Genomic DNA, 16810 nt, shown 5'->3' with positions numbered 1-16810 from the left:
TGGATATAAGAGCTTATACTGTCCTTTCCACAATTATGCAAGCAGTCCACTCAACTCTGTCCTGATTAGAGTAATTATGAACCAACGGTAATGACCTTTTAAATTTTTTTAACCTTCAGAAACAATTAAATAGAAAGTGCCAGAAAACTCTTGATAAAAGAATAAATTTGCTGCACACCTTTTTTATTTCATGTATTTTTTATTTTATTTTTATAATTTTTTTATTTTTTAACTTTTAATTTTATTCTTTTTAATTTTTTTGATTTTTTAAATAATTTTTTAAATTTTTATTTATTTTTATAATTTTTATTTTTTATTTATTTTTTCTTAAAAAAATTTTTATTTTAAAGAATAAAAAAATAAATAATAAAATAATAAATAATAATGAAAAATTAAAAAAATAAAAATAAAAAAACATTAATAAACTTAATAAAACAGAAAATAAGTAAAAAAAATTTAATTATTATTATTATTCTTATTTTAACAACAATAATAACAATTAATAACAATAATAACAACTAATAACAATAATAATAACAATAACAACAATAAATTGTTCTTATTATTGTATTGTTATTGTTATTGTATCAATATTAAACTGATAATAATAATAATAATTATTATTATTACTTGATTATTATTTGAAATTGTCGGCTGTTTGATTTTATTATGCATAAATGAATTCCTATTACTATTTCTAAGCTGTATAGCTAGCATTAAAATTAGTAACTTTTACTTCAACAATATAAAGTTGAAAGTAGGTAAAAAAACAAAGCAGACAAAATTGACCTGTGATAAGTGGATGTGGTTTTGATAAGGAAGGAGGAGCTTGCAACTTCAGCACAATTGGCTTGTAACTTGTTCTTCTTTATATTGACTGTATCTTTTCATTTCTTTATCTTACAACAGTTGATCATTAACAGTGATAGAGGTAAGTATAATTATTATAGTTCATTTTAATTATACTTTACTAATAATTACAAGATGATTGATGTCTCTCAATGGAGAGCAAGTATTGGACTGTGGAACTACTGTCAAGCTGCCTCCAGTAGACCAGCTAATGGCCACCACTCTCACTCATTCAAATCTCCAGTAGACAGCAAGTCAAGCAGTACCACATCAGGAGAGAAGACATCTAAACTGCCAGCAGCTCTGTCTCTTATTGCTTTCCTCCTCCTCCTCTTTCTCTTTCTCTCTTTATTAAGACACATCTTCATGATTCCTCCAACAGGTAAACAACAATTGCAACTTTGTACTTGTATATTTACTGGTATTTTATTAATAGGTAACTGCTACCAAGTACAATGTACTACTGGTGTTACTGTTACTGATACAAATTACCTCCAGTCAGTAGTCTTACCTGGAGGCAGCAGTTCTAACCTGATTTACAATGATCTCTATCTGATTGTTTGTCTACATATGCTCCTCCTCTTATCAGGAGATGTTGAACTCAATCCTGGTCCTATAACAGGTAAACATACACTTAATACAACACTCATTAACTGATACACTACTCCAGGTAGTCCAAAGGATATATTAAGGACTCATTCTGTTAAACTCACTGATGCTATTACTACTAACCTTTACAGAGTAACTGATGCACTGTATGCTGAAGGACTGATACCACTGGATACTAAAGAGAATATACAAACAGTAACAGGAATATCTGATTATAGGAAATCAAGTCAATTAGTGTCCGTGACACAACGACAGTTGGAATCCTCTCTTAATCCAGAGCAGTATCTTATTGATATATGTCATGTATTAATAAACCAACAACATCGTACACTAACAGATATTGCTACCTCTATATTACACCAGTTAGGTGAGTGTGTGTGTGTACATTATCAGTGATCAATATAGTCATTATATCTCAATACATTAGGTCAGTCTATACCTGATAATGTCACATCCATTAGTTCAATACCTGATGATGTTCAAGGATATGCTGACAATATGAGACAACACTACAAACACCAACCTATTGTTGCTACAGACTGGCCACCAAGAATTGGAAAAGATTTCTTTGGAAGACTAGCACTAGTAGAAAAACAAGACTCCAGCACACAAGCAGAATCAGCTTGGCATATGCTAAGAGGACAAGTTGATAAAACAGTTAAACTAGCTGAAAACAAAAAGATAAGTGTTGAAGATATCCTCTGACCCACAGATAGTTCTCTGTCTCTCAGAGTAGTAATAGACGGTCCTCCTGGTATTGGTAAGACCACACTCTGTCGTAAACTGTTAAATATGTGGTCTAGTGGACCACTTGTATACCAACAGTATGACTTGGTACTTTACTGTCCTTTAAGGAATAGCAAGATAGCTACAGCTACTACACTAGCTGACCTGTTTGTGCGTCAACGTTATGAAGTTCCCATGGTAGCTGAATGGTTTGAGAAGAGGAATGGAGAAGGATTACTGATAATGTTTGATGGTTGGGATGAACTAAGTGAACAACTCAGACAGTCTTCATTAGCTGCTAGTATCATTTGTAAAGAGAAGTTAGACCAATGTTCAGTAATTGTTACCTCTCGTAGCTATGCCTCCTCTTCACTTTTGAAAATGGATACTCTCAGTAGACATGTTCAGGTCATTGGGTTTTCTAAGGAAGAAATATCAACAGTAATTATACAAACACTTCAAAAAGATACAAAACTAGCACAAAAACTCATTGATGAAAACACAGGATGGAGGAGATACAAATCACATTCCACAACTACTCAAAGCAGTAAGGACTCACAACTAGCAGTGAAACTCATTAATGATCTTAAAGTACGAAATGATGTCCAATCATTGTGTTATGTACCACTAGTCTGTTCCATGGTCATCTTAGTTTATTGTAAGGAAGGAGGACACTTACCAACAACACTCACTCAACTCTATGAGAACTTTATTCTACAAACTATCAGAAGACATGTTAAAAGACATGGCATTAACCCACATACTTTAGGTAGTCTTTCTTCATTACCATCACAATTAGCTAAACCTTTACAAGAGATGTGTCAATTAGCTTATACTAACCTGGCTAATACAAGAATGACATTCTCTTCACATCAACTACAGTCACTGAGTGAGGCAGTCAAGGAAGACTATCCTGGATTTATGACAAGATTCACAGAGTATGATGAGGAGAAGTATCAGTTCCTTCACTTGAGTATACAGGAATTTCTAGCTGCATGGTGGATAGCTAAGCTTGAGAATACAGAGGAAGTGTTTAAGGATCACTTTGATGATGATCACTTTCGAATGTGTCTGAGGTTTGTAGCAGGTCTAACTCACCTTGAACATGAGAGCTATGAACAGTATTTTAATATACAACAACTTGACTTACAGTGTAAGAGGAAACCATTGTTTGGATTTGAGACTTGTCATCTCTCCTACTTCTATCAGAATCCTGAGATTAGAGCTGGTCGTATTGATTCTGATGATTCTGATGATTTTGACAATTTTACAATTCTTCTTCTTCAACTCCTGTATGAATCACAGAACACAACATTATGTCAAGTATTAGCACAATCCATCAACAACCACTCACTATGTCTGACGAGGAATGGAGTATCATTATCATTGTTTGACTGGTTGTGTCTCAGTTATTGTATAAACAATTCCAACACAACATTGCACCTGTGGACTGTATCTAAGGAACTTTTACCTAAAGACACCGTATTACTACAGGCCCAGTGTAAGGGACTAAAGGTAGAGTTGGATTTTCCCTTTGATGAATTAATACACGAATTATTACAATCATCACTTCTATACAATATTCAGGAGTGCTATTGTAAATTAGAATTTGGTCAATACGTTCCCTGTCTTGTATTGTTACAGTTCCTCAATCTTCCTCAATTGAAGATACTGCACTTAATAATGTTCCTTCCTACTATACCAACAGTTGACAATACATGCTACACAGACAAGTGCACTGAACTTCAGAAATGTATAGAAATGAATTCAACACTACAAGAAATGAACATTGAGTGTGAAGGAAGGAATGAAATAACATGTACCATTATCAGTGTCATTAGAGGAGTAACAAGAAATAAAACAATAACATCATTAACAATACATGCTACTTCGGGTGTTCCTCCTCCTCCTCCTCTACCTGATGGAGTAATAGAGCAGTTACTAAAGGACAACAACACATTACAAGCTCTTTCACTGAACATACCTGATGAACTCCTACCATCATCACTGAATATAGTAGAGGTGAACACACCACTGACTGCTCTAGAGATAAGAAGAGGATGGAGGAGTAGTAAACTGATGACAACATCACTCCTTCCACATATCAAAGGATTACACTGTCTGATACTACATGATCCATACCCACCACATCTTCTATTTCTCTCTCATCCCAGTCTACATACACTTACTTTACTACTAGATAGAGCTGAGAGTGCTATTGAATTATTTACTATTCTACAAACCAATACTAGACTTAAAGGTCTGAGTGTGGAGATAAAGGAAGAGAGAGTATATACCAGCAGTATGGGTACTAGTCTACAAGACATGCTAACACAAAACCAAACACTGAAATACCTTGAGATTAATAAGGACAGGTATAGGAACATTCCCATTCCCAGTTCATTCCAGTCCTTCCTAACAACTGGTCTCAGACACAACACCAGTCTACAGCAGTTGAGTGTATCCATTCCACTGAATGAAGAGATAAGAACTTTTATTAATGTCATTTCTCAAAAAGACAATCTCACAGAACTTAAAGTGAACTTCGAACCAGATCAGTCATATAGCTGGGAAGAGAAGAAACAAATAATGACGCCATTGTTTTATGAACAGGGACTACCTGCTGTTACTAACATGTTACAGTCACATACTACCATCAGACTACTGAGGATAGAGTGTTGGGATATTAATAAAGATTCATCTCAACCTACATGTAACTGGAGAAAACTAGTACAACATTTATATGAAACTATCTTAATCCATCCATCACTTGAATATATTAAGATCAAAGCTGAATACTTTACTCCTCTTCTCCTGGTGGATACTCTTAAAGATTATAAGAGGACAATCATTAAACCACACAAGCCACTACCAATAGTGATTTTTAGTTCGACTCAACACTTATGAAGTATTAATAATAGATACTTTGGTTATCATGCTTAATTATTTAGCTAATTAGAATTTGTTTGTTCACACCTTTTGAAATTGATACATGTAAGATTAATTAAGTTTGAGAATTATTCAATTTTATTTGAGAATTTAGTAAGTGGGCGTGTTTTGGGTTGGGAGGAATTTTTATAGTCCAATCGAGGGGTCCGCAACTCCAAATAATCCCATACACCCTTGGAAATAATCTATAATAATCAGTTGATCTTTAAAATCTCCAGGTTAACTAACATTAATTAATAAATATTAAAAGTTATAATGTAGTTAATTAATTAATAATCTCTAAAAAATTTCTGATAATCCCACTAAAAAAATTATTGGAAATCTCAAAAAAATTTTTGGCAATCTTTCAAATAATCTCAAATAATCTCTGATAATCTCAAAAAAATCTGGTTAATCTCTTAATCTCGTACACTTAAAATAGGAGTTGCGGACCCTTCGAGTCCTATGGTAGTTGTGGGATAATGTATAACTCATTAGTTATATTGTCTAATATTTATGCATTTTAATTGACTAATATTAATTAATAATGGGATGATTATAAATAGTGTGTGTTAATCACTTGTTCGGGACTGTAGTAGTATATTGATGATTTTGTGAGATCTCTTTTCTCTTGTATATTTATTCAATATTGATATTGCTAAATCTACGCTACGAGCCATTATAGTAGTCTCGCATAGCCAGCCCCTCCCTCCGTAGGCACGGAGGAAGGGGCTGGCTACGCAAGACGGTTACCATCAGCACTCTAACTCTCTGTGTTTTCATTCTACTATTGTGCTGTAGAGTTTATTAATAATAATAATTATTATTATTATAATTATCAGTCAGGATGCTACTATGAATCAGTGAGAGAGAATTAATTATAATTCATTCATTGGACAAAGTCAAATTTTGGAGCAACTTTAAAATTCATAAAAAATATAATTTTGATCAGAATCAGTTCAAACTTTCTACACAACATAAGAAATGTATATGCATCAGTAAATGTAATCAAAATGTAATAATAATATTTATTCATTAGATTTCTGTTCAACTTTTAATTCCTTCTAAAACAAGTGAACAGAAGAATACTAACAATATCCAAGACAGTGGTAAGTACTTACATTACAGTATGTTGAATTTCACTGAAGTTTACTGATTTCAGATCCTAACCCAGAACCCTCCAGTACAAGAGATTTGAAGAGAATGAGTCTGGGCCAGCCCGAGCTCCAGCCAGCTGGGCAGTAATCCTGGAGCCCCTCCTCCTCCAGTGGTATGACTGGTGTATATCCTCTCAGTTAGCAGCTGCATCAGACCATGCTACCCAGTCTTGTGGCTATTTCTTTGATGAAAGAACTGGCTACTACTATGATCACAATAAAGGACTCTACTATGATCAGGTAATGGAAAAAATTGTTTTCATCAGTTACCTGAAGATAAGAATAAAAGTTGCTTTCTCCAGCTTTATTTTATTGGCAGTGGCTATTTCAGCCCGTAATCCGACCGTGGGTGGCTATTTTTATGGCAGGATGAAACACTCTAAAATAAAAAAAACTAAACCCTAAACCAACCTTGGGGACTCCTAACATAACTAGAAGGCTCATAAAATGACTGGGGACGCTCTAAAAAAAAAACCGCCACCCTAACCCCTAAACCCTAAAAACAATAGCTAAGTAGGGGACTCCTAACATAACTAGGGCTCCTAACATAATTAGGGAACATAGCGAAGTAGAAAGATAAAAAAATCAATTTTTTAAAGTCAAAATTATAAAAAATAAAAGAAATGGTCTGAGCTGAATTCGAACCAGTGCTCGTCCGTATCCAACCCAGCGCCTTCCCCACTGTGCCACCACGACCCTGCTACCTTATTGATGCTGATTGTCATGTTTATACGTCACTTCATTTCTATATTCCCTGCCGTAAAAATAGCTGTATACAATGAGATTACGGGACCGTAAAAATAGCCACTACGTATTTTAAGAAAATGTTATAATAATGTTAGTATATCCCAAGTACAAGTACATCAATAATAAACAAATCAATAAAGACCATATCCTATTATTAATCATTATATGTACCAGTACTTGTGTATAATGAGCCCCTCCCTACAGTTCAGAAGGTTATATAATGATCCTGAAAACTCCACCTACTATTCTTATGAGTATGAGTCCAGACAGTACGTCATTCATTCTGAGGTGGAGCTCCCTGTCAAGGAGTATGATTCATCCGATGATGTCTGTGTCCTGAAGACACACAAACCTTTGACAATGGAGGAGAGACTGATAGAAGATGAGGTACCTACACAACTGGACCTCATGTTTGAAAATGGTCAGACCTCTCTCTCTCTCTCTCTCTCTCTCACCTTTTAATGGCATACATGTACATGTACATGTACATATGTATTTATTATTATTATTATATTGTTGTTTTTTGATTGGTTAATTCTATAATTAATGATCTAACTTGTTTTGTGTGTTACGTGGTATATAATAATTTATTAATTCTATTAGCTGATCCTTTTATCTGTCACTACATTAATTGGATTTTAATGACGTTTTATTGCCATACTTCCTCTTCTCTCTCCCTCCCCCTCCCTCTCCACCCCCTCTCCCTCCCTCACCCTTCCCTTCTCCCTTTCCCCTCCCCCTCCCCCTCAGATGATGATTCATTGCCTGACCGTCCTCCTCCAATGAGTGAGTGGCCTCCGTGTGTTCATCTCATACCACTTGACCCCGCCCCTTCTTTAAATGTGGGCGGAGCCTCGGAACTAGCTGGTTCTCAAGATGCTCGTAAATGCATCAGTTTAATTACAGCTGAAGGGGCCGTCATTGGAAGGTACATGTACATGTACAGTATAGCCTCTCTTAATGGACACTCTCTATAGCATACACCTCCATTTAACGGACAGCACCTAATGTACCAATTACATTCCTTACTGTATAAAATAGCCTGCACATAAAGGACACCTCTGTATAACAGAGACACTTTCAAAGTGTCCATTATATAGAAGCTACATCAGAATCTGCTCAAACTTTCTACATAGCATAAGGACATCAATATGTATCAGAAAATGTAATAAAAATTTGGGGTGATTTTGCAGCCATTTTTTGGGGAAAACGATGGACTATAGCCTTGGGTATTTTTCAAATTTTTTGCGTTTTCTTAAAATGGTCCTAACTCAAAAAATTGAAGTCAGAATCAGCTCAAATTTTCTACACAGCATAAGGCATCAATATGTATCAGAAAATGTAATAAAAATTTGGAGGGATTTTTGGAGCCATTTTTGGAAAAAACCAGGGTATAGCCTTGGGTATTTTTAAGATTTTTGGCTTTTTTTATAAAATGGCCATAACTTGAAAAATTGAAGTCAGAATCTGCTCAAATTTTTTACACAGCATAAGGACATCAATATGTATCAGGAAATGTAATAAAAGTTTGGGGTGATTTTGGAGCCATTTTTTGAAAATATAGCCTTGGGTATTTTTCTGATTTTTGGCATTTTCTTAAAATGGCCCTAACTCAAAAATTGAAGTCGGAATCTGCTTAAATTTTTTACACAGCATAAGGACATTAATATGTATCAGAAAATGTAATAAAAATTTGGAGTGATTTTGGAGCCCATTTTTGAAAAAACCATGGGCTATAGTATAGCCTTGGGTATTTTTCAGATTTTTGGTGTTTTCTTAAAATGGCCCTAACTCAAGAAATTTAAGTCAGAATCAGCTCAAATTTTCAACACAGCATAAGAGCATCAATATGTATCAGAAAATGTAATAAAATTTGGTGTGATTTCGGAGCCATTTTTCATGGACTATTATAGCCTTGGGTATTTTTCAGATTTTTGGCATTTTCTTAAAATGGTCGTAAATCCAAAAATTGAAGTCAGAATCTGCTCAAATTTTCTACACAGCATAAAGACATCAATATATATCAAAAAATGTAATAAAAATTAATAATAATAATACATGTACAGTATAGTCTCTCTTAATGGACACTCTCTATAGCGCACACCTCCATTTAATGGACAGCACCTAGTGTACCAATTACATTCCTTACTGTATAAAATAACCTTTTTGGATATTCTACACTATTCAGTATGTTCTTCATTTTTGAAAAGATTCACAGACCTTTTTATCTTTTTTTTGATGTCTACCGCGTTTCCTTGGCGATACATGTACATGTAAACATACATGTTTATTGTTTATTGATTACTAGTTGATATACAAAATGATAAACACTCATTTTTGTGTGATTGCCTTGTACCTGCACACCTGTACACCTCTCTCTCCCTCCCTCTCTCCCCCCCCCTCTCTTTCTCTCCCTCTCTCTCTCCCTCTCCCTCTAGAGAGGTGACTGTTCCTCAGTTATTGATATTATAAAGTTAGTAAGCTCCATTGTGAGATTTCCTTTCAGAAAAGACAAGAAGTTTTTGTTGTTAAAGACTGCGGCAGTCAAAATGGCACCTACATGTACATCAATGACAGCAGACTCAGTCAGGTAACCATTGGACACTATATGCAACCTGTCCTTAACACAGAGGTGTCCTCATTTCAGAAGTACTTTTGTATAGGCTTGTACCAATTGGGACATTATAAAGGTGTCCTCCTTATATCCTATATTAATTGTTGTGATCCATTGCTGCTGCCTAAGTCAATCAATTTGATTTGTCTCATTGTTTAATTAAAGTTAATTCATTTATTTTGTCTAAATGAACTCACTAACAGTTTTACCTTTACACACACACACACACATTACCAGCTGGTCCTAACATTATTGACTTAATTTTCCCTCCCTCTCCCTCTCTCTCTCATTGTTTGATATGACTCCTGGAGTCTCATACACACTGTATTATCTTGTGATATGTCTACATGTACATCGCATGTATTGCTATGTACAACCAAAGCATAGACCATCATCAGATATAAATCAGGTTTAACAAACTGTGAATACACTACACTCCTTAAATTAATAATAATGTACATGTACATGTATGTACGTGCCTATACTCTGCACGTGTTTGCTAGTTTGAACTTTAATTTTGATGACATATTCCCTGCCAATCCTCCTCCACTATTATTCCTACTCCTCATACAGCGGTAGCAGTGGCAGGATTGTCTAGACTGGAGGTATTTGTACCCTAAGGCGTGTCTCCAGCGTGTGTCCTCTTTGCCAGAGGGAGAGAGGGAGAGATGTGTTTGTAGTATGTTGGAGCCTTTGAGTGGCAGTCTTCATAAAGTGGAGCAGCTGCCATTAGCTGTACCTGTGGTCTTGTCCATTAATTAGACCCAAGGCCTTACGTATACATGTACTTCTCTGGTCAATAACAACTCATAACATCATAAAGATATGACTACAATATAGTACTTGTAGTGTATGTAATATAGGAAATATGTCATTTTTAATGTTAGTACATTATAAATGTATTAATAAAGTATAGTAATTGTAATTATAGCAGCTGCTACATAGAGATAGTTCTGGATTGGTCTCATATTACAAGAGAATGATCTAGAAGCAATATGTAATGTGGACAATATAACTTGAGGTGTACACTATTTAAAAGTGATCTTAAGATGAAGTGGTCACCTCACTCTGTGTTTAAAGTTTAATGGCCGCTTCCTGTGGAGTGATTGATACATTAGCAGCTGTTGATTCTTTTTCTTAATTTGTCTGTGTCTTTCACATCTCCACAGACCTGTCTGAGAGTGTCTGTATTTCTTCCCCCTCTCCCTCTCTCTTCCTCTCTCTCTCTGTTTATCTCTTCAGCTGTTTTGTATATGTATTTATTGTTGTAACCGATCCTAACCTTACATGTTCAAATGTATCAGTACATATTCTTTGATATAATTACAGTCAGTATAGCCTCTCTTAATGGACACTCTCTTTATAGTGTACACCTCCATTTAATAGACAGCACCTTGTGTAAGTACCCAGGGTTTCCCACAAAGCATGCTAAGTGAGCTAAACAGCATGAGCTTCATGAGTGGACAAGCACTACAATACAGTACGAGGCATTTGGAACAGCTTTAAATATTCATAAAAAATCTAAACTTAATCGGAATCAGCTCAAACTTTCTACACAACATAAGAACATGTATGTGTATCAGGAAATATAATAAAAATAAAGAATACTCTCCTTTTCATTTTTGGCAAAATTTGACTGAAGACCCAAGGCTACGGTAGTCTCGCTAGCCAGACCATTCCCCAGCCTACAGTCATTGGGGTGGACGGCGGGGAAGGGTCTGGTACACTCTTTAATGTAGTCTTGTTCTCCCGTCCAAAAGTGGACGTGACCAATCAGATTCAGTTATCCATGACATGTGACCACAAGTCACATTAAATATTAAAAATATTAATTATCAAAATGGCGACTTTTCAAGAGTTGTGGAGAGAATGCTGAAAAGCAAGCTATAGAGCTATAGAGTGGTAGCATCCAGCGTCTTATTGATTCTGGAGAGGCATCTTAGTGAAAGGTATCCGGGTAATATGCTACAAGTTTGTCTGGATGCCATGAAACGTGCATTTCGGTTCAATTTTATTGTTGTTTCATATAAACAGTATTTTTGTTGTTGAATTGCACTTTTCCCTTCTTCCTTCTCTTTTTACTGGTTTCATTGTATTTTATAATCATTATAAGACATTTTCAATAAATAAAATACGAATAAAATAGAATTATATGACAAATTTGCAATACATTGACTGTATTTCCACACTCCTTGCTATGAATGTCACATCACTTGAAGCAATGAACAATCGTTGACCTTTGGAAATCATAGATGAGCATGTTATACCTGTATCAGGACTTACATTGTTGATGCTCTCCAACACGTTGCATTTACTACTTTCTAGCTGATCCTTTAGGTACCAAAGTATGGCAAAGGAATCTATGCTTCAATACTTTCTTTCTTTCCCTTCCAGCCTCCAGAATGCATTTTGTAAGTCATTTGGGCTTGTTTAATTTGGTTAAAAGTCGTTTCTGCATTACACACGTGAAAACACGTGTGATGGGCGGGGTCTTTTGCACATGACATTTTCATTACGTCACTACCCACGTGGTTGCTGTCAGAACAAGACTACATTAAAGAGTGTACCAGACCCTTCCCCGCCGTCCACCCCAATGACTGTAGACTGGGGAATGGTCTGGCTAGCGAGACTAAGGCTACGGTATAGCAAGGCTGCAAAAGTCGTGGCAGCCATTTTGAAGTGGGGTGAATCCTACTTAGTAACGCTACCGCGTTACTAATAGCCCATGGTTTTTTCCAAAAAATGGCTCCGAAATCACCCCAACTTTTTATAACATTTTCTGATGCATATTGATGTCCTTATGCTGTGTAGAAAGTTTTAGCCGATTCTGACTTCAATTTTTTAAGTTATGGCCATTTTAAGAAAACGCCAAAATTCTGAAAAAGAGCAAAGGCTATAATAGCCCATGGTTTTTGGCCTAATTTTTGAATAACTTTTGAAATTCATTAAAAATCCAAATTTGATTGGAATCAGCTCAAAGTTGATACACAACATAGGACCGTGTATAATGTATTAGAAAATGTAATAAAAATTGAGAATTCTCTCCTTTTCATTTTTGCCAAATTTTGGATGGTGACCTTGTGCTATTATATAGTAACGCGGTAGCATTACTAAGTGGGATTCACCCCAAAAAATGGCTGCCACTACTTTTTCAGCCTTGCTATACCGGGAAAATGAGCTCCTATGCTTACCAGACTTCTTAAAATAGCTGTAATTCAAAAAAGTGAAGTCGGACTCTGCTCAAATTTTTTTACCCAGCATAAGGACATCAATATGTATCAGAAAATGTAATAAAAATTTGGGGTTATTTTGGAGCCATTTTTTGGAAAAAACCATTGGCTATAGCCCTGGGTATTTTTCAGATTTTTGGCGTTTTCTTAAAATAGCTGTAACTTGAAAAATTGAAGTCACAATTGGCTCAAACTTTCTACGCAGCATAAGGACATCAATATGTATCAGAAAATGTAATAAAAAATTGGGGTGATTTTGGAGCCTCTTTTGGAAAAAACCTTGGGCTATAGCCTTTTTTAAAATAAATAAAATTTTCTTTGAAATAATAAGAGAGACACAGAGATAGATATACAGTCAAATCATAGTAATAAATTTATAATAATTAAATAAATAAATAATTTGATATTTTTCAGATTTTTAGCATTTTTTTAAATGGCTATAACTTCAAGACATAAAGTTGGAATCAGCTCAAACTTTCTACAGAGCAATAGGACATCAATATGTATGAGAAAATGTAATAAAAATTGGAGGTCATTTTTTAGCCATTTTTCGGAAAAATCCTTAGGCTATATTCTTGGGAAATTTTCAAATTTTGGTGTTTTTTTTTAATAGCTGTAACTTGAAAAATTAAAGTCGGAATCACCTCAAACTTTGTACACAGCATGACATGTAATAAAAATTGGGAATTATTTTATAGCCATTTTTTGGGAAATGTGTATTTTTAATATGCCTTGGGTTTGCCTTGGCATATGCCTTGGGTATTTTTCAGAATTTTGGCATTTTCTTAAAATAGCTGTAACTTGAAAAATTGAAGTCTGAATCACCTCAAACATGCACATGTAGAATAGCAAAAATTAATAATACAATTGGTTTATTTTTTTTGTACATGCAGTGCAGTGGAAGAATCTTATACTGAAACATGGCGGACATGTTACTGATGGATTTGACATGAGCTCATTAGCTAAAGTTCAGACAGATACACTCCAGGACACATGATCACTGCAATAACACAAGTACTCACAGAAAGAGGAATCTAACAAGTAATAATAATAATAATAATAAGTAAAACATTAAGGGGCAAGCAAAACGATTAACATTTCGATTAGCAATATACAATGTCTAATTGTCTATATAGACAATGATGTAGTGGCTATTAAATGTTGAATGTTGATGTCAATACACTAATGCAGAATTTGCATGGAAGGAATTTCATAGCTTCTAGCTTTGAGTGAAGAATCTCTGAAGTTATATACATGTAGATCTAGGATGGAAGATAGTTAGTCTCAGAAGCCAGAAGGAGGCTCCATTTGTTGTCTTTGGGTGCGACAAGACCTATCTCTAGCATTTCTATTGGACCTCTTCTCCTTGCTCTTTTCTCCTCCTCAGTCTTGCTCCTTCTCACGCTCGTTACAAAGAAGTCAATGAGCTTCACCAGCACCTTCTTGTGAATACTCATGCTCTAAGCTTCAGCTTCTCTTGTTTTTTAAATACTCTTGAACTCCTCTCATCCAGTGATTACTGAAGTTGCCCTTTGTTTTTGCACGTGGTACCGTAATTATCAAAATAACATTTTAAAATGTGTGATTATTATTTTTTATAGACGCATAAATAGGGGTGACATACGTGTACAAACAAACAGACAGACATACTCGACTCGATTATGTGGGGCTCGCTTTTGCTCGCCCTAATAATAATAATAATAATAATAACAATAATAATAATAATAATTTTTAATTTTAATATAAATTTTTTCTTGCTCTTTTTAGCTTCGTAAGTGTCCATTAACCATAGCAAAATTCATTCCTTTTTTTGCTAAAATTGATCCGATTTATAGAGAAGTAGAACAAGCATACAAAGTAAACCTATTATTAGAACTTTTTAGGAACCTTGTTTGTTACTAAAAATAGTATATATATTAGTGTATAAGTTAGCTAAAAATAGCATCTGCATGTAGTACATGTACTATAGGCATAACTTTAATCTTCAGTGTTAATGCAAATTAATACTGAGAACTTTGTTACTAAAAATAATCTACAAATGTATATGTACATACATGTACATGTACATGTGTAATTATAGTATAAATAGAACTAATTTTTATTTTATACCTTTTTTGTTAATGTAGGCTTGGTTTAATAAGACTTCTCTTGGAAAGAAGAGTGCTAAAGCTATCAAAGAAGCAATGAATTCATTAGTCATGATAGGCAGGATAATATTTGGCACTCACTGCTCTCTTATATTATATACATTTGGAATTAAAGACAAAGATAATTATAACAATACAGTTAATAATAAGTATATGTGTATTTTGTGTTTATTTATTCTTTTCCTTTCCCTTCCCTTTCTTCCCTCCTCCATCATCCTCTCCCATTGCTTCTTTGATAGCTTTTTTAATGAATCCCTGCTCTGTGTGGGCTGGTATCAATGAATCTAATTAACTGATTACAAGATGTCTTTAGTGTACAAGTGTTGGGCTGCGTTTAAGAATAGAGATCATAAAGAAGCTGTTCGCTTACTACCATTAATGGAGAAACAGAATAAACTTGAAAGAGAAGGGGGTCGTCTACTTCATTTGTCTTCACACATTGGCTGGTTAGATGTTACAAAAGATCTCATCACTAAATATCACTGTGACCCACACGAAAAACTTTGAAGTGATTGGGATTGGACTTGTCTTCATTGGGCTGCAGCAGGTAATCATGTTGATGTGATGAGATATCTCATTGATGAGTGTCACTGTGATCCAATGGCTGTTGATGGGTGGGGGGTGACACCTCTTCACTGGGCTGCTGGTTGTGGTAGATCTAATTCTGCAGCTGTTGAATATTTACTATCAACTGGTAAATGTGATCCATTGGCTAAAGACAATGGTGGGAACACACCATTTAAACTAGCTAAGAAGAGAGGTCATACTGATATTCTTTCTATCTTTAAGAAGTTTGGTGCCAAAATCATCTCTTCCCGCAATTGATTCTTATGTTAGTGCCCTCCTTGTGGGTAATCCTGGAGCTGGTAAAAGTACTCTTAGTCACGTCATCAAGGACACAGTTGCTGGCTCTATTGTTCTTGGTTCCTTTAGAAATGTTAGAGGGGTAGTGCCCTGTACTGCTGGCATCATTCCTTATAAACTACAACACAGGACACTGGGTAACATCATTCTTCATGATTTTGCTGGTCATTCGGAATACTACTCCAGTCACAGTGCTGTCATTGAGAATCTGTTACAAGGTTCTGGTGGTGTGTTCCTGATAGTAGTGAATATATTAGAGAAGGAAGCAGTGAAACATCTTCATCAGTGGCTAACAGTTGTGAGAAATGAAGCACAGAAAGCTCTTAATCAATGCCATGTTATTGTAATAGTCAGTCATGTGGATGAGATATTCACTAATCCTTTTGAAAGGAGAAGGAGAATAGAAGAAATACAGGAGATTATTGGAAGGGAAAGTTGTGATAGTGTATTCTTAGATTGTCGTAAGCTTGGTGGGAGTGGTATGGATTCCTTCTTTAATAAGTTGTCTAGTGCCTGTGAGTCCATTCGTAGTACAAGTGGAAGGAATTTGAGTCTTTATTGTCACATGATGTATGGTCTACTGGAGGAAAGGAAAGAGAATATACTGACCCTCTCTGATATAATGTCTGCTGGTGAGGACAGTGATGACTACTTTATACCAGATAAGAGAGAAGACGTCTTGGATGTTCTTCATTTATTGCACTCAATTGGTTTGATGAGTGTTCTTAAAAGTGAGGACAAGGTATGGGTTGTTATGAATAAGGGTATACTAATAACTGAGGTGAATAGGATTCTCTTTGCTCCAGAGACATTCAAAGAACACGTTGACATTGCTAGCAATACTGGTATTGTTAGAGTGTCTGGTCTGACTAGACTCTTCCCTAAATATGATCCTGACATGTTGATTCGTTTTCTAAAGAACATGGAACTTTGTGAAGA

At 35.1% G+C, this 16810-nt stretch overlaps 1 protein-coding gene across 1 annotated transcript; it reads left to right on the top strand.

Annotated features, from left to right (window-relative positions):
• The first annotated feature begins 7176 nt into the window (after positions 1 to 7176).
• Positions 7177 to 15290, top strand: LOC109582810 (uncharacterized). The gene is made up of 4 exons (XM_019997774.1): positions 7177 to 7437; positions 7767 to 7944; positions 13754 to 13901; positions 14987 to 15290. The coding sequence occupies exons 1-3, from the start codon at positions 7182 to 7184 to the stop codon at positions 13797 to 13799; spliced, it is 480 nt and encodes a 159-aa protein (XP_019853333.1). The 5' UTR covers positions 7177 to 7181; the 3' UTR covers positions 13800 to 13901; positions 14987 to 15290.
• Positions 15291 to 16810: the final 1520 nt, after the last annotated feature.

Source organism: Amphimedon queenslandica, unplaced genomic scaffold (assembly GCF_000090795.2).
Source record: "Amphimedon queenslandica unplaced genomic scaffold, v1.1 AMPQUscaffold_13354, whole genome shotgun sequence".
NCBI lineage: Eukaryota > Metazoa > Porifera > Demospongiae > Haplosclerida > Niphatidae > Amphimedon > Amphimedon queenslandica.
Note: the sequence above shows the minus strand (reverse complement) of the source record. Positions and strands in the feature narration are given on the sequence as shown.

Bases quoted from the DNA above. Each gene is read 5' to 3' on its own strand.
- LOC109582810 (XM_019997774.1), top strand. From the start codon at position 7,182: ATGTACCAGTACTTGTGTATAATGAGCCCCTCCCTACAGTTCAGAAGG. The intron at 7,438-7,766 runs GTCAGACCTCTC...CCTCCCCCTCAG, and splicing joins GGACCTCATGTTTGAAAATG to ATGATGATTCATTGCCTGAC. The intron at 7,945-13,753 runs GTACATGTACAT...TTGTACATGCAG, and splicing joins GAAGGGGCCGTCATTGGAAG to TGCAGTGGAAGAATCTTATA.